Source organism: Brachyistius frenatus, unplaced genomic scaffold (genome assembly GCF_029030835.1).
Source record: "Brachyistius frenatus isolate BFR_SWC_R1_liver_20210118 unplaced genomic scaffold, ASM2903083v1 Contig_18, whole genome shotgun sequence".
Classification (NCBI taxonomy): Eukaryota; Metazoa; Chordata; class Actinopteri; family Embiotocidae; genus Brachyistius; species Brachyistius frenatus.
Window position 1 is genome coordinate 3,656,561 of NW_027210617.1, and position 25,236 is coordinate 3,681,796.

Here is a 25,236-nt window from a genome sequence, read left to right on the forward strand (position 1 = left end):
GAGTAGTACGATAAAATGGTTTTACTTGAGAAGGCCGCTGAAACAATTACAATATTCATGTGTGCACATGATGTTTGCATTTACACTTCCACCAAAGGTCACATCTGTCTGCCAGTTGCATCATAGCTGGACTATATTTTTACAGTATGGGTATTTTTTTTTTTTTTTCAGTGGAAATTGACTTTTTCTTGGATGCTCTTTTTTAACAATTCGTAACACATATTTCAGTTCTTTTTTATTGACATTTAGCTCAGCACAATGAATATTACAAATTATGCTTGTCACCTGGGAGGTCTGGCAGCGTGACAGTTCTTGTCAGACTGGCATTTACTGTAATGATTGGCATTTGGTCTTCAGCATCTGTAAATCTCAGTCGGGTGTTGTTTTCAGAGGCTCATTACCATACCTCCCACCCCCAACTTTCAATTAGGAATATATTGTCTTCTGACCCTCATTTCAGATTTGTTATGAAACACAAAAGAGTGGTGCATTCAAATGGGTAATTAATAGTGCAACATCAAATATTACAAATGTCATCTCAACTATCAACGACAGGCACTTTCCAATGAATTCATTATATGCAGGTTTAGCTTTTATTTACCCTGCAGGGCTCTTCTCTTTGCACAATACTAGCACTTATCCTTGACTATCTGTTAGGAAATGGAATGGAGAGGATTGGACATACAGTAAAAGTTGGTATGTTACAGTAAGTTAAACTGCCTGAATGCATCTCCACACCTTCAAATTAATATTTCACAGCTCTGTCAGGCTGCTGACCTTACATTTTTAAGACAGTGTCTCCACAGGCCCAGGTAAAGACATGTGCAGGCTGGTACAGAACTGAACATTTATTAATCCCACCTACTTCACACCCACATGAGAGATTCACTAAGCAAAATGTGAGTTTATTCTGTAATTTGACATGGTAAAATCTTTGATTTGGATTTATTGTGATGACATGGACTTGTATTACTTTTTTTTGCATTTGGTCATCTTTTGCTGCACACAGCCCTCCAAAGGCTGCTGGATTGAGCCAGAAAACAGTTTCAAGCTCACGAAGTAATTTGTCCGACCAGTACAATGTATGTATCTGTTATATGTTACATGTACAATAGGTGAACTTTTTCAGTCTGGACCAAAGTGGTGGGCCAGCTAACCAGCATTTAGCAAAAAACGTCTTTTATTCAACATTTACTATCCATCCATCCATCATCTTCCGCTTGTCCAGGGTCGGGTCGCGGTGGCAGCAGGCCAAGCAAGCTGACCCAGACTTCCCTCTTCCCCGCAACATTTTCCAGCTCATGCTGGGGGATCCCGAGGCGTTCCCAGGCCAGCCGGGAAATTTAAACCCTCCTGCTTGTTCTGGGTCTTCCCCGGGGTCTCCTGCCGGTTGGGCATGCCCTGGAAAACCTCCAGAGGGAGGCGCCCCGGATGCATCCTGATCAGATGCCCGAACCACCTCAGCTGACTCCTTTCGACGCGAAGGAGTAGCGCCTCTACTCCGAGTTCCCTCCTGATGTCCGAGCTCCTTACACTATCTCTAAGGCTGAGCCCGGCCACCCTATGGAGGAAACTCATTTCGGCCGCTTGTAGCCGTGACCTCGTTCTTTCGGTCATATTTACTATAGTTTTTCATAATATCGTATGATAACAGTTACATTTTGGAATTTAATTTGCAATTTCTTATGACACAGGCATGTCCACAGTGTTTTTGTAGTTACTGTCATTGGCAGAAGGGGGAGACAAAAGTTTTGCACTGCGGGTTGAACCCCAACACTGGCACTCAGTGACAAACACAGACCAACAGTGAGAGGAAAGTGGGAAGAACCAGACACCCTGGTGGCACATGAAATGCATGTCTCCGTCTTGGGATGCTGAAACCAACATGAAATTGGGTCAAAGAGACTTGACCATAGACATTCTTTACTGTATACTCACTGTGTTTGTGTTGAAATCTTTTTTTCACAGAGCGTTTTTCTTTTTGTTTTTTTTAAGCTGAAGTTTTCCACTTGTTGAGTAATGAAAAAGTTTTTGCCCTTTGGAACCATCCTACACCAGATAGCAGAGCAATAATGATTATGTGATGCTTCTTTTATGAAAACCCAGTAGACTAGTCCTGGCAAGGCTTTCTAACTCTGTGCTGGCATCCATTAAATCTCAGCACACTGATGTGGTGGTCTCTTTAAAGTCCTCCACACTCGTATTCACTGTCCCTGCTCAGCCACTGCATCATAAAAGTCTTCTCTATCGCAGGCACCATCTACTCAGGCTCTGCTATCTTTTGAAAGCTGACATTTCTTTATAAATTAGTTACATGACAATTGTTTGCTCTGCTCCCTCCATGTTATTTATTGTATGTTTTCTATATTGTAGTGCTGCAGCTGCAGTCTTTGTTCCCAACTGCAAATCCAAGTCCCATAAAGATATTGGCATCTCCAAATGCAATACATGACTTAAGGAACTGATAAAATGCTGGTTATTGGTGTATACCTTCTACCTTCCTACATTGTAGTTGCTCAGAGAGGATGCGACAGTGAGATTTTGGGGGAACAGAAAGAGGCATTTTCTGGAAGAACTCATTTGTGGAGGTTTCATACTAGTATTAAACTTTAAGATTTAAAAGGATACTTTGACATTTTGGTAAATAAGCTTATTGACTTTCTTGCAGAGAGTTGGATGATAACATCAATACCACTTTGAAGTCTGTGCGATTGAGCCACCAGTCCTTTTGCTTAGCTATTAGCTCAAGGAATGGAAACAGGGAAACAACTTGCCTAACTGTCCAAAATTAACAAACTTAGACTTCCAGCAACTCAAAAACTCAAATGAAAGTCAAACAAACTGAAACTCTCAAACAGCTTTTCAGTAAATCTGCCTTTCTGTGTATGTTTGTGGAAATATGAAAAACACTGCAATAAGCATTTCACATTAACAAACAACGTGAAATAACCTAACCACTTATGATCCTCCAATCACTGCTCCTGTTTTTTGTATGTTGTCTTTTTTATCAGTCTAACATGAAAATTTATAGCAGACCCTATCTAATTTCCAAAAGGATATTTTTTTCTGCGGGGTTCGTCAAGATAATCTTGTTTATTCTTGTACTTGATACACAATCTGGGTTTTGGTGAAAAAATAATTAGAGCCTTAAACAAATTACGGGATTAATTATAAAGATTAGATTATAAAGAGGGTGTGCAAATTGTTTCCATGTAATTATGTTTTCATCCACTACTTTGCAGTCCAATCATGTTTTTAAGCCTCTTTTAGGGACCCGGGGCTTTTTATCACACCCTTTAATTCATTAATTCAAGAAAGCATCTATGTGTTTTTAAAAATGATCTTATGTGTCAAAATGTAAAAAAAATGATAAAAAAATATATATATATATATATATTTTTTTTTTTTTTTTTTAAAGCACAGTTTTTCTACTGTTTTTCCTTTTTTAAAAAATGTGGGAGGGTAAGGTTTTTTTTGGACATAAGTGGCAGGGCAGTGTTTTTCCAGCTGAACTGCACAATAATGCTGTTGGCTACAATATTATCATATTGATTATATGATAATAAAGTCCAGCAGCCTTTTCTTGAAGACTGGAGTGTTTCGATGAACAGCTCTGAAAATTAGGATGTACATGAGGACACTGACGAATGACAAGGAATTAGTTTGTGCACCATTTATGATTAAGATGATTTGCAAGCAAGCAATACAAAAATTACATTTTAGTGAGCTAACATGACAAATGTGGTGCATTTGAACCCTAAAAATGGCACAAAGACACCTTTATACAGTTACCTCTACTTATAGTTAACGCCTTGACCCTGCTCCTATAAACATACAAGTAGTGTTCCTTGCCAAATTACCAACTTGGCAAACTAAAAGGTCTCACAATCCTTTACTCTGTTGGAAAAAACTGTCATTTAACTGTTGCGGTCATGGCTGGAGAAAAGGAAAGAGGTGCTGCAACTTCAAACAGTTGTTGAATACTTAGAAGTCTTTTGTTTTGTGCAGAATTACAATACTTCAGGCAATGAACTCTCCAACAAAAGAACTCTGCAAAACAGTGAAACATTGTCTGCTTTGTGCAATAACCACAAAGCAAGTGTATGGAGATAATTTCCTGCCAAAGCTTTTACAAATGCCCTACAATTAACCAACGAACACAGTGTGGTTTGCGAATACGAAACACCACTAACAATTGAAAGCATTTTTTTTTTCAAATACAAAATGTACCTATCAAACAAATAAGCAACATTTTGATGCATCATGCTTCAAAAACAAATCTCTTACAAGTGCAAAAACTATATGCTACAAAGACAAAAAAAAGTGTAAAAAATGAAGAAATTAAAATTTCCCCAAAAAAGTCACACAATTTTTAAACAAGCCACTTTAAAAATATCAAATTGATTTATGAATGAAGACAATTTCATTTTATCATTATTAATAATAGATCCACTTATTCTACAAATAAAGGACTCCGTGGCAAATCCAGTTTCCTTGAAAAATACTGTAACACAATAATTTTAAAAATATGTATATTTTCTTAGTGTATTTATGTTTATAAATTAAACGCAATGATTTGAGACACAAACATAACGTACAAGTGTGTGTATAAGGGTAATAAACAATACACTGTTACAGATAGTAAATTTTCTTATTCTGTAATATCTTTTACAACCAGTTGCCATTATGTTATGAATATATGCCAGAGGTCAGAGCTATCCTTATGTCAATACACTATCAAACAAATAAGAGAAAATGAACGACAGACTTTGCCCTTTCTGATGTTTCGCATCTTACCACAGACTTCATGTCTGCAGTGTCTAGATAGACCAAGTTGTTAGTTGTGGACTCTTGGCTACCAATCTTTTCGTAGCCAATGAGGTCAGAGCAAGCTAGCCAGCTGGGTGTGTTGTGTTGGAGTTTAAACTTTGGACCCAAGAAGAAGAGCTGAGAGAGATAGTGGAGACTCCGTAGGAAGGGAGACAAAGCTTTTCCACAACAAAGTAAATCGGATATTCAGTTGTTTGGGGACTTCTTTATGGAGCACCACTCGGATCAGGTAAATGTTCAATATTGTCTTTGTGTTGTAGTTTTCCAGATCTAGGTTATTTGCTGCAACAGAGCAAAGATCAAGCTTGAGAGCAAATTGAAAACCCACATTTAAGTCTTAAATTGAAATATGTACATAAATGCCACTGACACTGAAAAGACATTATTAGAAGTATTTATAAAAAAAATAAATTAAAAAAAACTGTCATACTGATATCTAAAGAGCACAGACGGACGTGTTGTAGAGTACGGTTTGTGCAGGGAGGGCCATGGGTGGCTATAAAACCCATGTCCCCAGCTGTAGCAGCAAAAACAAACTTTATAGTCTTGTTGTTTTTCCTTCTACAAACATGACAAGACAAACTGTGAATTGCCATTAAATGTCATGATCTCATTTCAGAGTTGTGATTACAGTGAGCTGCTTGACTGGCTGTTTGATCAAAATGACGGGATTCTTCGTCATGAGGAAACAGGACACCATGGCAACCATCACACCTGGCCAATCCAGGACCCAAATGTGTGTGAGACTGTGGGGTCTATGTCACTCATATGTGCTACAAAAATATCTTTGCTTTCTATTTACCCAATTCTTCCTTCTTGACATACTTTCGGGGTCTTTGTTGTTGTTTTTAACTGTTTTTGACTGTCCCATCCTTCACCATGTTGCCATCTCACATAGACATGATATGCACTTCACCCAGCAGATGCTTCAGCCAGTCCAACAGGCAGATGCTGATTTTATCAATGCCCTCCTGAGTGGAAGTGACTCTGTGTCTATGTCGCCACTCTGGTCCCCATCTCCGAGTGATAGTGGGATCAGTGAGGACCCTCCCTCAGACCAGATGGACAGTCCTCAACGCCCTGAGAGCCCCCCTGGGGACACTCAGTGCTTCAATACAGGATCACAAACTAAGGCAGCCCTGGAAGCAAATGTCTCCATTGACCTCAGTAAGTCACAAATATCCACAAAAAAAACATTTAAAATGGGACACATGATAAAATCTTCAAGAGCTGAAACAAAAGGATTGTTTCAATTAACTAAATTTAAAACTACAGATTACTTTCTCTATGAATCAGTTTTCAGTTATTATTTGGTCTTTAAAATGTCATCAAATTCTGAAAAATGTTCACAAGTCCCCAGACTATAAATGTCTTCAAATGTCATATTTTTTCGTACCAACCATTTAAAATACGAAAATATTCAGTTTACTATCATAAGAGAATAAGAAAATCAGAAAATGTTCACAATTGCTTGAAAAAAATTGCTAAAATAGTTCATGGGTTTTCCAAGTTTTTCCAAATACTTTTTTGTTGATCAACTGAACTCCAAAAACATCATAATTTCATTGTGATGACATCATATTAAACAGTGTCTCCGGTCATATTTGTGAGCAGAGTAGGATCATTGTAAAAGGGTGAATGTAAAGGGTGAATGTAAAGTTCTACTTCCTGCACATGAATCCCAATATTACAGCGATTAAAGTAGGATATCATACAATATCTGTGATGGTGTACAAATGTATTAAAATCATCAAAGATGCTCGTGTTATTGAAGGAAGAAAGTACACACTTTGAGGGACCAAGCAGAGTAATTCGTGTTTGAGCAATTTTCCGGCTCCAAATGTCATTTGTAAATTTTTAATTGTTGTTTTAAAACAGAATCCAAACAGTGGGACTAGCATGTCTAATTGATGTCTGTTTGTGCGTCTGTGTGGATGCAGATGGTTGGGAGCTCGGCTTCCAAACAAGCAAGACAAGGATTACACAGTATCCATCTGATGTACACAGACCGCAGCTTTCCTCTGGTTTCCCGCTAACCATCAAAGATCTGCTACTATCTGGCACGCCGGAGCCAGTAAGTGTATCCTGGGTGTGTTCAGTGGTGGTAGAAGGGAGAGCGAAAAGTGTCTGATGACATGAGTCTCTTTCATGGCCTACTTGACTCATGCACAAAACCTTTTACCTTTTGTCTGTGTGTGTGTGTGTGTGTGTGTGTGTGTGTGTGTGTGTGTGTGTGTGTGTGTGTGTGTGTGTGTGTGTGTGTGTGTGTGTGTGTGTGTGTGTGTGTGTGTGTGTGTGTGTGTGTGTGTGTGTGTGTGTGTGTGTGTGTGTGTGTACTTTGCTGAAAACAAAAAGATTACTGCATTTCCTGAAAACATGGATTCACCAAGGAGCAAGATTTTAAACTTTTGTCTGTGGGAGTATTTGCTGAAGATGCAGCAGCTCAGGTTTGTTTTCTGAACCAGAGAGGAGGAATTAACAAAAGTTTCAAGTTAGTATTACTCCAAAATTTATATTTTTCCTGAACTTCAACATAATGAGGTCAATCATTCATAATTTTTGAGGTATGACATCATGAAAGTGTAGAGAATTTACAAGAGAATTTGTAATGCTCCAGCATATTAAGTAATATTGTAAAAATATAAATAATAAAATATTGGTCAGGTGAAGCTCACCTCAAGCACAATAATGGGGTGGTGCTTCTGAAACGTAAGGGTATGCAGGAGTTGATTTAAGCTCGATCTTAGTATTGATTCCATTACGCATCTTCTCAGTCCACTTTAATAAGATGAAGAAGAGAGTGTGAGAATGCAACTTACACCATAATTGCTTTGAGGTAGCCATGAAATGAGAGTGATGAAGGTGGCCTGATAGTCTGCACTCATTTGATCACTTCCTGTAAGGCTTGAGGGAGAGTGTGGGATGTCAATGGAGGACGAGAGACAGAAAATTCAATCAAACAGCTGGTAACGTTTTAAATATTGGTATTCATATCTCACAAACAGCCACCACAGCCGTCCCAGAAGTCCATTCAGGAGTTGATTCTCGATGAAGATGAGAAGAAGCTTTTAGCAAAGGAGGGGGTGACTCTACCCAACCAGCTTCCTCTTACAAAGGTAAAGTGCCATCAATACTTCAACAATGAAAACAGTTATCAGCTCCTGGAGTTGAGTCTCAAAATGAGAAATATTCCTTCTTCTGTCAATCAGTATGAAGAAAGGGTTCTGAAGAAAATACGCAGAAAGATTCGCAATAAGCAATCGGCTCAGGAAAGCAGGAAGAAGAAGAAGGAGTATATTGATGGGCTGGAGAGCAGGTAAGGGCTCTAATTACTACAAAAGTAACCGGAGAAATGATGATTGGTTTTGCATGTTTTAGCATTAACTTACTGATAATCTTTTTCCAAAGCAAAATGCAATGTCTCGGTATTGTTGTTGTTGTACAATCAAGGTAACCAACAGTCAGTTCATTTCAGTGACTGTCACCTTGTCTCATGATTGTTTGATTCAGGCCTTTGTCATTTGTCACCCCCTCTCTCCCCATGTACTGTAACTGTCTCTCTGTATTACTGACAGTCAAATATCAGAAAATATTATTTCAAAAGATAAAGCTATTTACAAAGCTGTTTTTTTTTTTTTTTAAATCAGCATGCTGAGACTTGAGACTTGAAACTTGCAACGTATATGTTATATATTATCTATCTCATTGTCAATTGTGTGCCGAACTCACTGTCTGTTCTTGTTGAACAGGGAGCTGTATGGAAAAGTCCAAACATGTGAGAAACTAAGACTGGTAGCTTTGGAAATTATATGGCAGTAAGACAGTGGATGCAATTTATAGAAATGCTACAACCTGCAAAATTCACTACATGCTCCTTTAAATCAATTCCTCAATAAGAGAAGCATCTACAAAGCTCTTCTGGAACATGTTTGAGTTCCCTTGGTTTAAAAATGTGTAATATGGCTTTAATCAAAAGTCTGTAATATAAGTGAAATATATATATATATATTTGATTTTTTTTTTTTTTTTTTTTAAGTTGAAGGGATTTCACCTTGTTCTCCTCCTCCTTTATGTTTTATCCTTGCTAGGATGACTGCTTGCAATGCCCATAACCATGAGCTGCAGAGAAAAGTGTCCCAGCTTGAGAAATGCAACATGTGAGTGATTGCAAAATGAGACTTATTTAATTTCCAACCATTTCTTCTTCTGTTTTTTTCTTATGGTAATATTTGTTGACATTTCCCCAACTCGGGAAATGCCTTTCCTTTCTGTTCTCTCAAACCCTTGTTAATCCAATTATTTGTTTCTTTCTCTATTCTCTTTGTCTTTTCTTTTTCCCATTTCTCTGTGCAGGTCACTAATGGAACAGCTGCGCAGGCTGCAGGCTCTTGTCATGAATACCTCTAACAAGCCTGCTCAGACTGGGACATGTGTAATGGTATGGACATCCTCCAAACATGCAATGCAAACAAATGAAGGTTTTATTAACCGGGCACTGTGTCACCCCAGAGCAAGTGGCTCTGCTTAACACTATAATTGAACCTAAGGAAGGCGTGTCACACTATTTACAAATAGGAAATGCTTTCTATCAGTGTAATCTCTACAGACAGAGGCAGAGTTGCGGTTTATCGTGAAAAAAAATATTCAGCCATAATTAGGTTTATAATTTGAACCCCTTGTGTGTGTGTGTGTGTGTGTGTGTGTGTGTGTGTGTGTGTGTGTGTGTGTGTGTGTGTGTGTGTGTGTGTGTGTGTGTGTGTGTGTGTGTGTGTGTGTGTGTGTGTGTGTGTGTGTCACCATATGACTCCTGATTAAAAAAACTATCTCCTTCATAGCAAGCCAAACAGCAACAACATTACAGCTGGATTTGCCATTGAGAAAAGCCACGCTAATTATGTACACAATGGACAAGACAGTACAAAGGACACAGCTCACAAGAAGAAACAGCCTACATAAAGAGAAATACAGTGTCTGAACAGAAGCCATTCATTGCCTTTGATCACTGCATAGACTGAAGTGTAAAACCTGAGGCAAAATGGGTGGAGAGGAAATTAAAAATGTCACTTTTAATCTGTAAATATGAATGATTCTCAGTTCCCAGTGACAGAATACTTTGCTTCACAAGACACAACACAACAAGAAAATGATTGCTGTTTTTTCTGAACATTGAAACCTGGGCACACATTCGCACATATTCCATTCAAGCCACAAACCATTGAAAAGTTCAACAATGGAGAAAACATCCATCCTTTATCTAATTCTTTATCTATTTTCTGTAACATTATTAGGTGCTTCTGCTGTCCTTCTCCCTAATCCTGTTCCCCAGCCTCAAACTCTTCTCTGATACCAAGGTCAGCCAAGGAGACTTCAGTCCAGTAAGAAGTGAGTAACCTTCACAAACAAATAGCTTTGTGCAGCCGCCTGCCAACTAATCCAGCACTTCTCTGTCACAGCTGTGGAGCTTGTTAGAACTCCAGTTTCACCCACTGCTAGAAAGGTTCTGACCCGCAGAGCCTCACAGCCTGTCTGAGGATTTGCTGTCAATTTAAAACATTAAAGATTAGGGGCAGTGCACAAAGGACTGAGGCCATGTATTATCATTAAGGCTATTAAGATACTGCTCTGTCAACAGCATGTGATGAATTACAATCAATTATTACTTAATTTTCAAACATATTGGCACAAGCCCCCATAATGTCAATTTTTAATTATGGGGCGAGACAAGGATTTGCACAGCAGCAAGGTGTAATTTGTTACCATAAGTGGCTTGACAGTCTTGAAAATGCAATCAATGCTGCAATTTTCCTGACTGTTAAATGCCAAGTATGTTTCAAGTTTTTAGACACTGCAGGGTCTTTAATGTCCAAAGGTGTGAATTTGTAATAATGACAAATATGTGAATGCATGCAAGTGCACAGACACCACAGTGCCACTGAGCTCAGAAAAACACAATAACAGGCATAGCCCCGTCACCACTGAGGCTTGGCTTTATTTTATTTAATTTTCTGTATTTTCCTCCCACAGTCCAGTCACGGTCCCTGCAGAACCTTCAGGCTTCCCGTGTGCTGCATGTCATGGACTCCCCATTCTCTGCTGAGGATGAATCAGACCCTCTGCACAGGCATTTCCCAGGAGACCGGGGATTGAAAGATATTACCACATTGATGGGAAAGCCGGGAGTAAATCAAGAACAGTCCAGTTTGGAGTCCATGTCTCTAAACAGAAGTCAGGAAGACAGAATTGATCATTTTCATGTAGACCCAATTACTGGTCACATAGCCACTGTGACCTTGAATCCCCACCGCTCAGCAGTGCTACGACCACATGCTGACGACATGTAAGAGAAATTAATAAATTAGCCTCACATAAAATTCCGAAATCGTCTTCCTCCTAATGGTAGAGTAGGGAGTTATCAGGTCCTGTTGTTACACTGACAGGGAAATTAGGTTTTAATCACTCCTGTTTTGCCTTTATTACATACTGTATTCAGTCTGTATGTCTTTTTCTTTTTTGTGATACTGTTGTATATCAGTAGATGGATTTGAATCTTATACTGAAATTGCATGTCAACACAAACTGTGTGCTTTGCCTTCTGGCTTTGATAAAGTGCCAGTGCAAATTAGCGTTTGAGACTGTCAAAAGCTGGGTAAATAGAGCTGTGATGGTGTGTACAGTTTTGATTTAAACAAATCATTTTTTGAGATGTTTAAGGATTTTGAAAGCGTTTTTTTTTCTTTGAAGAAATGATTGTAACTGTTTAGATTCATTCAAGGCTGAAACGGCTTCAAATAAAAGATCGGTGGTTTTGAATTGATTTGGATTCAAATTCTATATGTAGTTTTTGGGCTTTAATAATTAAAAAGCGACTCAAAGTACACTGTACAGCATCTTCCTTGGCAGTTCTGCCTGAAAAGATACAATTTCTAGACATGACATTTCTCAAAGGACAAGTACTTCAGGTTTGATGACAGTGGAGACAGTTCACTGAATGGGAGACAGAAAACTGGGCCAAAGGTGGGACAGATGACCTCTTATCTCATGAGTCAGACTTCTTACTCAATAATTGACATGTTGATATATTTATTTGTTGAAGGCAGGCTGTAGCTTCTGCCAATTGGACTCATTTACCATCTGGTTTGTCAATGCCAATCACACAATATCCGGATGAATCCCCACTGCCATTCGGGCCAGAATTTCATCTGAACATTTAGGTCATACTTGTTCAGGTTGACATTTATCTGCAGCTAGATTTAACTTCAGGGAAGGACCAGAGATTCAATTCTAGGATGAAAACATCCACTGAAGAAACTATCTGATCATTTCTTGATTGAACAGATTTTTTTTTTTTTTTTAAATACACCGTGGATCAAATTGAAATATATTCATCTCAAAACAAGAAAACTTTAAATAAAATATTTCAACATCCTTGACAAATGGATTTATCAAAACACAGTTATATTATTGTGATCTGTTGCTCGGGAATACATTACATTTTAAAACGACACAATTTAACTTGATCTTAAACACTGGGGAAAGAAACAGGTCTTTAGATCAAAATGTATCAAAACGCAAAAGGAAATTTACATGTTTAACTTACTTGAAATTCATCAAAATATTTCCAACGTTTGTTGCTGACTAAATCTGTTGTCAGTTGTTTGAAGGTACTGTTGTTTGTTCAAGTGAATCATTTAATATATGTATGGCCGAGGCATAAAGTTAGTGGTCCCGTAGGTCAAAACACAACATTTCAGGAAGCAGCACATTTCACAAAATGCAACCTTTCATGAAACACAACATTGGACAAAAAACACAACATTTCATAAAACATGACATCTCAGTTTACAGAAAGGGTGGGACAATTCTTCTTTTTTGTGATTGGGAAAACCAAAGTCAGTACAGAGTATATTTAATGAGTCTGTTGCTGTTAGTGCTAGACTGGATCAATTGGAGGGACACTTAAGGAGGGGATTTTGCCCAGGATGTCATACAAGCTAGAACCTTGACTTCTCATGGTTTTGCTGTTAGCATACTGAAAGTTTTTTATTAGCACTGAATACTGAATAAAATTTGGCAAGATGATGGTACTAAACAGCCAGGTATCACGTTAAAGCGAGTATATTTTACACATTAGTCCACTAGAGGGAACCAATGTCAATGTAACATTTTATATCGCTAAAGCGTGAAATGCAAATGTGTACAAAATCTACATGGTTAGATTTACAAATGATCATGGTCGTGTTATAATAATAATGATTTACTTACTCTCCTAAAAAATAAATAGTTTGCTTTCTGACGGACTTGAACACTTGCTTCTGAGTAAAAGTCCTGTATTTTGTGCATCCATGCGAAACAGATGATGAAATCTGAATCCTCTATTTTTACTGGACATAGTTTTTAGACCTTATTTCTTCCATCCCTGCGAATCTGATTAATTGTCACCTTTAAATTTCTTAATTGCTGACTTTGCTTGGGGCTTGTCATAATTTTTTGATGTGCATATTAATTAATTAATATATACTGTCTACAAAAGTGACATTGTATATTTGAAACCAAGTGTTTTCAAATATACAAAGTCACCGTTAATGGTGGTCTGATAATATTAGCTGCTAGCAATGTTTGATTGGCAAACATTGAGACCACGAAAGCTCTGATCATCTGAATCTCCTGCTGTAGCTTATGTAATATTAGGGCGACCGCAGACCTGGGATCAGTTTACTGGTCTGTTAGAATTGTGCATGAATGGACAAATTAACAGATGGATAAAAGTAATGCAGTGAATGAATAATAGTTAAAAAAATAAAATGTAAAAACTGCTGGGGGGGGGGGGGTCCCTGCTGGGGAGAGCACTGCTGGGGGGAGCACTGCTGGACACCTCGCTTTGAGGGTGCATGTAGTTGCTCCTTCTTGCAAGAATAAATGTCCGATGTGTTTGATTTTGAACCAAGCCTCTGAGTAATTTTTCTAACATAATGAGTCTGTGTTTTTAAACCCTCTGTCTCTAAAAAGTCAAATTTAAAGTAAAACAACTCCGAGATAGAAGTTACCAGTACTACATATACTGTATATAGGCAAGCACAAGAATCCAAATGTAATTTTATTTTATTGGGGTTTTTTTTAATCAGGAATCATGCAAAATCATGTATTGCACCAGATTCAAGTAAACAATGCTTTAATTTAAACCACAGTGATAATACATTTAAACTGACACACAATATGCTATGTGTCAACATAAACTGGTGAGCTGGCTGACCCGTTGTCTCTCCATGTCTGATCTCCAACTATTCTCTTTCCTCTTCAATTTGACTTGGTCTTGCTTTGTCTTTAATCAGGGTGAAAGTCTCTTGACCATCAGCATCTCTAATCAGCACATTAACACATCACTTTGATTAACCAGATCCCTCTGGAGCCAGGAGGGCTTTACTCATCGTCTCCCACTGAGTTTGGTTGTTCATGAGGGAACATTGGAAAAACTGAGTATCTATCAAAGAGACCCCTCATCTCCTTTTTTTAATTTACAAATTGTCTTTTTCTTTCAATATTTTATGCTGTCTAAGATAAACGTTTTGTGTCACTTGTTTGGTGGAAGATTCCTGAGCACCTTCAAACTTTCTTATTAACAAAATTGCTTTTCCAATTTCAGAGAGAGAACATTGGAATTAGAACAACTAACCAAATAATCATGCTGAAGAGCTCATAATTTAATAATTATTTCACATCATAGAAAAGTGTGAGTGATTAAAGTTTTACTTCTTTTGTCTTTTTTTCTTTGCTTTTAGGTGCGGTGCAATGTAATTTTCTACTGCAGCATGTGCAAAATTTGTTTAGCTAAAACAAAAAACTCTTTAACATCAAGTAATGTATGGGATGTATGAAATACAGTATCATTAAATGGCAAGATAATATAGTATTGTAAACGCTAGCTAATCCTTGCTTTCAACTGACCTCACTTTGGTAATGAATTAGATTATTCTCTGTAGTCACATATTACCTGCCACCGATTTTTCTTCAATCTCTTAATAATACTCATTTCCATCTTGACTGTAGACTGTATGCTGTCCAAATATCAGCTGTCTGCAACCTCTCCTGCTCTCAACCCCAGGCACACAAGATCACAGGAAATGATCAGTGACATTGCCCTGGCATAGATTGTTTTGTAATGAAGGTGTCTTTGCTTATCCTAAAACTAGAGGGCTTGATGCAATTAATCTTAGTCAATTCTTAGAAAGTGTGGCTCTAATTCATATTACACACACACCATTATCATTTGATAAAAACTGTTAAACATTTGGTAGAAAAGGCGTATTACTCAGTATGAGTGACTAATTTGTGAATCAGAATAATTTAATGTTAATGCGATATGCAGACTCCAGACATGGGTGCAGCTTTACAGAAATTAAGAAATGAGTCATACTCTGGTTGTTATTAATAGTGTCCTAATATCTTTTCACACATCATAGTTGCCTGCACAGATCCACTTTGTTGCCACACTAAATCCCTACAGATTAGCTGCACGTAGTAGCTGTTGTTTACGCTTTAATTATTTTATATCTCACAGTGTGCGGCAGACTACTGCAGACAGACAATTTGTGGGATCATCCATCCAGTTCTTTCTCGCTTGTTGTGCTTGTTAAGATAGATAGATAGTTACTTTATTAATCCCACAAGGGGACATTTTTTTCACTACAGCAGCATTATAGGTACAGGAAAGCAATAAAACAACAGTAAAAAATATTAAATATAAAAATGCAGAGTATATACAATAAAATAGAATAAAATAAAATAGAATAATTAAATTAAATTAAATTAAATTACAACTAACTAAACAATAGTGCAAGGATTTAAACAAACAAGAAAACAGACAACCAACGGTGTTGTTGTTGTTGTGTGATGGATTTTGCCAGAGGTGAGTTATTGTACAGTCTTATTGCAGTTAAAATTACAATTGTACAACTTTGTAAATTGTATGAACAGCTGGTTTTGGCCAGACAGGCTTTCAGCTTACCTTGTCAGGGAGAAGGACACACATCCTGGGATGAACCAAATACAAGTAATTACCAAACAAATAATATCACAACTGTCTCAACAGTGATTCTGCCAGAATTACCATCAGCAAAATTGGAGGCATATTTCTCCACAGACAGTGCAGCTGCACTAGCTGTTGTTTTTTCCATATTTGGTTGAAAAAGATCAAAATTACCCCTGACAGCACATTTGTACCAAGGCATGTGTTGTTGTTGTTAAAGCTCATACTAGCCTGAATGGAGAAAATCTAAATTTACTATGATGGCACAGACCCTCTTACGATGTCTGGAAGTCACTATGATTACTCCTGCCTCTGATCACTATGTCAAAATGCAGGCAGACGGAGTGCTGTAAAATGTTAGCAGGGTAGACGCCTCACTGTGATTAGGAAGCATTTTAAATCAGTTTTTAATCAAGTCACCTTTTTAAGATGCTTGGCAATTTAAAAAAAAAACAAACACTAACTGGTACAGTCTTTGATTTAAGTAATCTATCATAATCTTAATACCTCCTCCCCTGTGAAGAGGGATGATATCCTGCATACTTTGACTGGTTGATGAAATAACTGATTAAGATTACTACATCAAAGTCTCAGGCTAATTTGCATCAAAATGTTAAAGTAAATGAAGCCTATTTTAAACCCATAACCATGTCTTTCTTAAGTGGCATGTGTTTCACAGGATTTAGAGAAGTTCATTAAATCCAAATCCTTGCAGAACTATCTTTCATTTGTTATTTAACATTTACTTGGAGGCATAATCTTCCAATTTTTTTTCATGAAATGTTAATTTGTTTTAAAGTCTAAGACATCTATCTCTGTATTATTCCCCATTTTGAGATTATCTGTTCAGTAGATATTGGGTTTCAGTTTTCTACTGGGCAAATGATTAATTACAAACAAAACAGGCTACACTTCAGTCAGCTCAGATTTAACCTAATAAAAGTGCATTTAGATGGAAGTGTGGAGGGTGCTGGTGAATGTGTGTCAACACACCACTATACACAAACATGCAGTGCAAACAAATGAAGGTTTTATTAACCGGGCACTGTGTCACCCGAGAGCAGGTGGCTCTGCTTAACACTAATTTAACCTAAGGAAGGCGTGTCGCACACTATTTACAAATACGAAATCATTTCTATCAGTGTAATCTCTACAGAGAGAGGCTGCAGCAGCATAGGTATACCAGAGTTCAAAGACAAGACTTGAAGGTAGCTGTGGTGCTTTTACTTAAATTATTGAATTCGGAAGAACAATCAAAAGGATACTTATGTTTAATTGCTCTGAACTAAGGACAGAAACAAACTTTAGGGAGAATTGGGGAGTCCAAAAAAGCTATGCATTCAAATCATGCTTTAAGCAGTGGTGTTGGGATGTCTGTTTGACACCAGAATAGCATCCTGGAGAACGGCGTACACCAAATATTAGCCAAACAGATGACAATCTGAAATTGCTCTTTTTTTCACCCTGGAATACTAATCATTCTCAAGGTGATCCTGCCTGTTCACCTGAGGCAGGCTCAGTGAACCAGTGCCCAAACGCTGCAACAGGAGATTTTTATGCCATCAGTATTCAGTGAGCAGTATCTATTGCCCCACTGGGACAGCATAGTATACTGTTCATTAATACAAGGAGGAAGTCAGAAACTCAGGGCACACTAACATCAAAACATATCCATCCAATCTCTGTTTTGTTTTTTTTAATGATTCTGTCACGCAGGATGAATGAACAGTCAAAGATATTGTCATGGGTCAGTTAGAGGGCAGTCACTGCAGTGTCATCAGTGATTAATGATGGCTTTTTAACAGTTTGCTCATTCACTGCATTCACATTTGCATTAACAATGAGGACAGCAACAACCATCACCTCGGGACAGGCTTTATAGGTGTGCTCCGACCTCTGACTCACTTCCTTTTGATAAATAAAAGAGCACAACAACAACCAAGACCTGTGGACTTTGTCATGTCTTCAGATATGACACTGCTTGGGTCCTACCACAGTACCTGATCCTTATTAGATAATAAGTTTAGCTGGTGATCCTTGTTCCTTCATCAATGACCTCTATGATTTTACAAGAAAGTTTGGCAAATTTGACATCACTCTTTTCAAAAGAGTTCCGAAGTTTTTTTTTTCACTGCATCCCTATTATGTGTGGCACACCTTAGCTCTGTTAATTTTACTGATGCTTGGAAAGCAAAATGCAGCTGCCTTAGCATCTCTTTACTGTCAGTTAAATGTGTCAGTTTGGTGTCTTCATGTATCTTTGTAAGCACTATTGGTACTGAAAGCTGCCACATTTTGCCATGACCTAAGGCCAAGTCCCGGAGGACATATAGGGGTACAGACATCCGACTTTATCCCCAAAAGAGGCACTAAGGAAACAAACAAAGTGTGCGACCCCACATTCACCATGTCGGTGATGGCTATATCCCCATTTCTATCGCAGTGTTAATGTTTGGTGTCCTTCACACTGTATAATAACTCTGAGAGGAGGAAAAGGGGTTTTTGCAACCTGTAAAATGTCAGGTGAGACTTATTTTTCATCACATATTTGAACACTTGGAACACTCCAGTAGGCATACTGTCAGTGCCTGTGCATTTGGAGGTTTTAGGATTGTTAAGATGACAAGAAGTGGGTCGCAGTGGATTAAAAGTGTGCAGATTAATTTTAATCTTTAATGCCTTTTTAAATTGTTCAAAAACTTACACCAGGTATAACATACAAACAAGGAAAGTGTTTCCAAAAACCTCAAGGAAACAGGGTATTACACCAGTAATATAGTAGTTTGTGGACAACTATTTTGTTTAAAATATGTCTATACTCCTGAAGTTGACCTGGGCTTCCCTGCCCAGAATTATGAAAGCAGTTACAATAGGCAGCACAGCACATTTCCTCTTTTGAAGTCAGCAAAGACTGAAGAGAAGTTAATTTTGATTATAGTGGTTCTGCAGCTCGTTGTGTGATAGAGAAAGCACATTATTACAATAAATATGGACACAAAACCACAGATTGAGTCATATGCCTCATTAAAATGATCCAACAGTCCAATCCTGGACCAGAAGATGTTTTTGTAATTAGTCTGTTGGGGATCTAAAAATTAAGTTCTGTATGTCACTGTTTGCAATTAACTCACTTATGACTTTTTTTTTTTTTTTTAACATATTTACTTTGAGGGATTTGAGCTTCAAGATTCTGTAAACCAAGATTTACTCATCTCTGTATAATAATTCCAAAGGGGATCTCTCTCAGTTTGTTCTGATATGCAGAGAACACATTCAGAGCGACAGAGAAAAAAAAAATGCCGTGTTGTGTCCTTGATGGTCGTCCTTCACCTCCAGATAAGTAGCGAGTAGGCGTCGAACACAACCCTGTGTGCAATCGGGATTCAGCATAGGTGTCCTTTCCGCAGTTTTGCATATTTTACGTGCACCACTGTCTTCACGTTTCCAAAAACTCCCGTTTTTTAAACAGGCAGGGCGCGTGCCTAATTATCAAGGCAGTGTCAAAATGCATTAGGCTTCACCCCTGACGGACATTCAGGGACACTTTGATGTTGCTGCGTGGATTCGCTCTGGTCCAATCATCCGGCGGGTGAGGTGGAGAGCGTCGACCGCGCCACTGAGCTTTGCGCGTTCACGCGGATCCTATAAACGGACGTGGCGCGCTGGGAGCTCTGAGCAGACGTGGAGCAATGAGAGGAGGAATAACGCGGCAGAGGATGGCATCTACACCGCTGTGGGAGAAAACCTGACACTGGTACAATGGGAATGCTGAAAATGCCATCAACAAAAACTTTTTTCTCTCTCTTAGCAGATGTCCAACTTCACTTTCCAAGGTGATATGTGAGAAAGAGAGTCCAGCCATGCAGCTGAATGAGACTGGAGTTCAAACACTGGCTCCAGAGCCATGTGAACAACAAATACTCCAGGAAGACAACACTGGAAACTGCAGCGGAGGTTCCAGCAACCTGTCGCTGCACTGCTGGCTGGAGCTCCTCACCAAGGAGTCTATCATGGAATTCCCAGGAGACAGCTCCAGTGTGGTGGTGCGTGTGATGATTGCATGTGTGTACTCTATAGTCTGTGCGCTCGGTCTTGTGGGAAACTCATTGGCTCTGTATCTCCTGCACTCACGTTACAGGCAGAAGCAGTCATCCATCAACTGCTTTGTGATGGGACTGGCTATCACAGATCTCCAATTTGTTCTGACTTTACCCTTCTGGGCTGTGGACACAGCCCTGGACTTCCGCTGGCCATTTGGCCGTGTGATGTGCAAAATCATCAGCTCTGTCACCACCATGAACATGTACGCCAGTGTATTCTTCCTCACAGCTATGAGCATGGCACGTTATTACTCTATCTCCTCTGCACTGAAGATGCACAGCCGGCGGGCAGCAGCCACCCGGGCCAAATGGACAAGCCTGTGCATCTGGACTGTCTCCTTGCTGGCCACTTTGCCTCATGCCATTTACTCCACCAGCGCCCAGGTGTCAGATGAGGAGCTTTGCCTGGTGCGCTTCCCAGACTCCGGCAGCTGGGATCCACAGCTCCTTCTGGGTTTATACCAGCTGCAAAAAGTCCTGCTGGGCTTCCTTATTCCTTTGATCATAATCACTGTCTGCTATCTACTACTTCTGCGCTTCATCCTCAGCCGACGCATCACAGGTGCTGCGGGCCCAGAAGTAAAGAAAGACCGGAAATCTCGTCGTTCCAAAGTGACCAAATCCATTGTCATAGTGGTTCTATCCTTCTTTCTGTGCTGGCTTCCCAATCAGGCACTGACACTGTGGGGAGTGCTCATAAAATTTGACCTGGTGCCCTTCAGCAAAGCTTTCTACAATGCGCAGGCCTATGCTTTCCCCTTGACTGTGTGCTTGGCACACACTAACAGCTGCCTCAACCCTGTGCTCTACTGCCTGATCCGCCGGGAGTTTCGCGCAGGTCTCAAGGAACTTCTCCTCCACATGACACCCTCTTTCAGGAGCTTGACTCATCTGTTGCGTCGCAAGGCCAAAGTGGCCGAGGCCCCACCTGTTCTGGTGCTGGTCCAAATGGATGTCTGACTAGGATGACTTGCTTACTGTGACAAAGGAATTGAAGGAGCAAATGACTGAATTAGACTGATAGTACTGTTAGTATCGGTATTGATCTGCAGCTGTTTACCTTGAGAGTGCATTTATCTTAACCATGTCACCACAGAGAATCCCATTTCTTTTTAGCATTTGAAAACATTGTGGGATGTGCCCCACTTTCACTGCTTCCTTCAAGATTCAAATCCTTTTAGTGATACAGCGATTCTCTTTTTGCACCATCTGCCTCTGACAGGCAGCACTGATCTCTGGTAACGTGTCATGAATTTGCATAGATATTAACCACTTCTGAGATACTGCGATATGAGTAATGAGTTTTTCCAGTGTGCTAGCCAGTTGCTGCGTTTGTTTGTTATTTGGTGCAATTGTGTGCATTCTTTCATCCAGTCAAATAAACGGAGAAAATTAAATCTCAACAAATGATTATAAAAAGTAGACAAGTCGTGTAGAAAAGTATTTGCGACGAGACAATACAAGAGCAGAGTAATTGAAAAGAGTGTTGGTATACATCTGAAGAAAAACTGAGAAAATGGAAAAGAGGCATCTGAGCAATTTCTTTTTCTATATGTAAAGAACAGCACAGTGGGTGTTTGGTGCATAGTCTTAGCTAAGTAGTTCATGCCTGAATTGTGGAAAAACTGCTTGAAAATAGAAGGTACAAGAATTTAAATCAATTTCTTTGTTGGGTTTTTTTTAAGGTAAAACCGCATGACATAACAGGGTTTGGTACAATAAGTGTAAAGTGAGATGAATGCTGTCCTTGTGGAAAGCTTTGAAATCAGGAGTTGAGGAGATTCACATGAGATTTTAAACCTCTGCGCAACAAATCTAATGCTACTCAGATGTGAGCTGAGCACGTACACTATACTGTGCACACACATGTACAAAAATGTATGCTTACTGTTTTTCTCCTTCTTGCTCTCACTAACTGTATACACACACACACACACACACACAGATACAATTTGCCCATAACTGTAAATGTGTCAGATTGAACAACATACTGAATAATTTAGAATATCAATCAAATTTGCAGCATATTCAAACCAGGCCATTCATTCATAAAAATATGGCAATTCTCAATGGACAGTCCACTGTTTCCAACACCAGCCTTTTCTTATCTGTTATATCCCGCAGTTACTGCAGGAGCGCATATCTGAGTAACACTAATGTAAATGTGATCTTCTGTGAATATGTTTGTATTCATGACTGTGCTCATAATCACAATCTTTTATTGAAAACAGTTGTTGATTTGATGTTGACTGACATTGTAAATTAAATGATGTAAAGATTAAATTAAAAGCTCTCTACTTGAACCATGTGGAATAATTGGGCCAGGCCATGTTAGAATTCAGAGCACACACACGGGGAAATAAATTAGGCAGCAGAGGCACAGTGTCTGAAAAATAAAGTTGCGCTAATGTTGTTGTAAAACAATCCTGCTCTGGCTGGAGGGCATCAAACATTAGACAGAAACTCGCTTCTCTGTTCTTTTATTAATGAGATTTAATTTTGCCATGCTGTGTTTGAACAGCACTTCTTCAATCACTAACAATAGCAGCACTGTGCAGCACAAATGATCTATGAACAATGGTGCTGACAAAAGTGCTGATAACTAGAACTACTAGTTCTAGAGAGGCAAATAGAGGGGGTAGCTTTTCTCAAGCTAATATGAGCTGGGGCAAAATGATAACTTGATTTTCACTCTTCAGCAAAGCTCGAGTCACATGAAGCACAGCAAAGCATACTCCAAATATTTTGACATGAATACTTCATCAAATATTATGGGGTGATATTTTTATGATTTGAAATTGTCTTCCAAAATTGTTTGTGCACCATAGGGCTTCTACCTAGTGAAATTATTTGACAAAAGTATATAGAAAGAACAACAAATAGTTGTAAACATAATTGATACAAATCGTGAAATAAATGAATCCTGAAAAAAAAAACAAAAGTAATATCTACTTATGTTTTTTACAGAAGATGTCATCCTAATAAAATTGCAATGTGTCAGGATCCCTGTCTGACCCTGTGTGTTTTAACCTTTGCTCCCCTACCCCCCCTTCCACTGCCTACCTCCCTCCAGACACCTCCCATGGCCATGCCCCTGATTGGTCTGCACAGCTGCTGGCAATCAAGTTGATCACCTGCTGTTCTGTGTTGTCCCATGGAGGTCACCAGTCAGCTCCGGCCTGTAGGTCCTGCTTCAATACACGGAGATCGACGTCGAGCCTGCTGCTCCCAGAGTCCGTCCTCTGGTTCCTCCACGTCCGTCTCGCTGCTGTTTCACCAGTATCAGTTCAGACTCAGCCCCAGCAGGAGAGCTCTGCCCTGTCTCTGCCTGCCCCTGCTGGTGAACTCTGTCTCTGCTTCTCTGTCTCTGCTATTGGGCCCTATCCTGCCATCTCATAACAATGGGATATAGAGCACAAAGAGTCCATCAGTTCTTGGTTTAAGTCTGTAGGCATAACTGGGCTCAGAGCTTGTTTAAAAACACAATAGCTGCTGGGACAATTGATTTTAGAAATCTTTAGGACTTGCCCTTCTGGGGAAAGTGTACCTCCTCCCTGATGAAAGGAGAAAAAGGTCTGCATGCTGCATCATGGTGAGGGTCTGCCAGAAGGGCTCTAACTTGATAACCATGGCCAAGATTAGTAAAGTTTGTGCCAACACACTTTTGGAAATGTTTAACAATCTTTCCCAACCTGTTTTTGTAAACCACGCTGGGGTTGCCAAACCAAAACATTATTGCAAATATTAAAACTGAGGTAGAGTAGCACATTTTCAAGGGCAATATCCTGTCAACTTTCTCAGTTTATGATTGGCCTTTTTGCAAAATAAAAGTCAGTTTTGGCATCAAAAGTCAATTTGCCATCCAGGATAGTGCCATAGTACCTCAAATATAATAGCTTACTATCTCCACAGTGAGCCAACTCCATTGATAAATGTTGATGCTGTGACAGGGAGGTTTCGGTTAAAGTCGAGAAGCATGTCTTTCATCTTCGAGACAGAGTTTCAAATACAAGTGATGGAAAAATAATGAACTCATCATACTTGTTGAATGTTTGTCTATCTGTTGCACATGTTCTTATTGTCTCAGGAAAGAGGATCTATTTATCTGTGCATAGCATGGTCTCAGACACGACGTCTCCGTGTCTTAATCTTGTGACCTACGACCTCACTCAGTACTATCTGTGCACAGCATGGTCTAATTTACGACGTCCATATGTCCTTATTTTACGACGTCCATATGTCCTTATCTTGTGACCTACAACTGAACTCGGATGTAAAGGGAATGGGGGTGGATGTCAACTGCTTGTCACACTGTATAAAAGCTGCCCTACGGAGGAGAGACGTTGAGCAATGCTGGACATCCTTCTTTGAGTGTACATGTATTTGCTCCTTCTTGCAAGAATACATGTCCGATGTGTTTGATTTTGAACCAACCCTCTGAGTAATTTTTCTAACAATGAGTCATCACACCTTTTGGTGAAATATTGTATACGATTGGACCATGTGCCACCTCATGGTCCTGCAGGAGGCTAACAATCACAGAATTGTGAGCAAACTTTATTATAAACCTATAGTCTCAAAACCTATGAAGGAAATGCTTAATTACCAAAGAGGCAAAGAAAGCAACTGTCTCAGTACGCCAGACAGCCAGGGCCCTCCAAAGTCACTGTTTGTCAGCATTTGTATTAACTAATTGCCCATTTTTGTGGAATAATGGCCCAGTATGTTAAAGCCATGAGGGGTCCTGTATTTTGAGCTTATCTGCTCAATCTTGTGTGGTGCCCTGTGTTAAAATCTTTATAATTTCCATTTATATTGTTTTTGCATGGTGTGTATTCCTAAAGAAAAGTGAAATGTGAGATCTTAGTAAATCAGGCCCTTTGTGTTAGACCAGTTCTTCTGTCCTGACATAAGCATATTTTAGAATCTTTATGCCTTCCATCACTGGTGATTGTCCATGAAAACCCACTACTATCAAACCAGGGCCTTATCTTTTTACATAATGTTCCATTCATTTTACTCTCACCTGTGGAAGGTCATTTTTGTAATTACCCGTAACCTGCATGATGAAGATTTGTACCCATCAGCATGTGTATCCTGTAAAGCCTGCTGGGCAATCCACAGAAAACAGTACAGGATCAGTGTCATTCCAATAACAACTGCCAAGCCTCCCGACCAACAGCCAAATGACCTGTAATGAATTCAAAGCATGCAAAGCTCATAAAATGATAATCAAGTGCCATGTAGAGAAAAAACTGTTCAGCATTTATGTATTATTCTTAA

The 25,236-nt window shown here is 39.1% G+C and overlaps 2 protein-coding genes across 2 annotated transcripts; both read left to right on the top strand.

Moving 5' to 3' along the window:
• The first annotated feature begins 4,966 nt into the window (after positions 1 to 4,966).
• On the top strand, positions 4,967 to 11,640 carry creb3l3a (cAMP responsive element binding protein 3-like 3a). Its single transcript, XM_069694626.1, has 10 exons — positions 4,967 to 5,059; positions 5,450 to 5,566; positions 5,754 to 5,997; positions 6,771 to 6,904; positions 7,836 to 7,946; positions 8,040 to 8,146; positions 8,919 to 8,987; positions 9,184 to 9,268; positions 10,119 to 10,212; positions 10,855 to 11,640. Exons 1-10 carry the CDS (start codon positions 5,039 to 5,041, stop codon positions 11,169 to 11,171), a joined length of 1,299 nt encoding a protein of 432 aa, XP_069550727.1. The 5' UTR covers positions 4,967 to 5,038; the 3' UTR covers positions 11,172 to 11,640.
• Positions 11,641 to 19,445: 7,805 nt separating this feature from the next.
• On the top strand, positions 19,446 to 22,657 carry rxfp3.2b (relaxin family peptide receptor 3.2b). The gene has a single exon (XM_069694890.1). It carries the CDS (start codon positions 19,714 to 19,716, stop codon positions 20,911 to 20,913), a length of 1,200 nt encoding a protein of 399 aa, XP_069550991.1. The 5' UTR covers positions 19,446 to 19,713; the 3' UTR covers positions 20,914 to 22,657.
• The last annotated feature ends 2,579 nt before the right edge of the window (positions 22,658 to 25,236 follow it).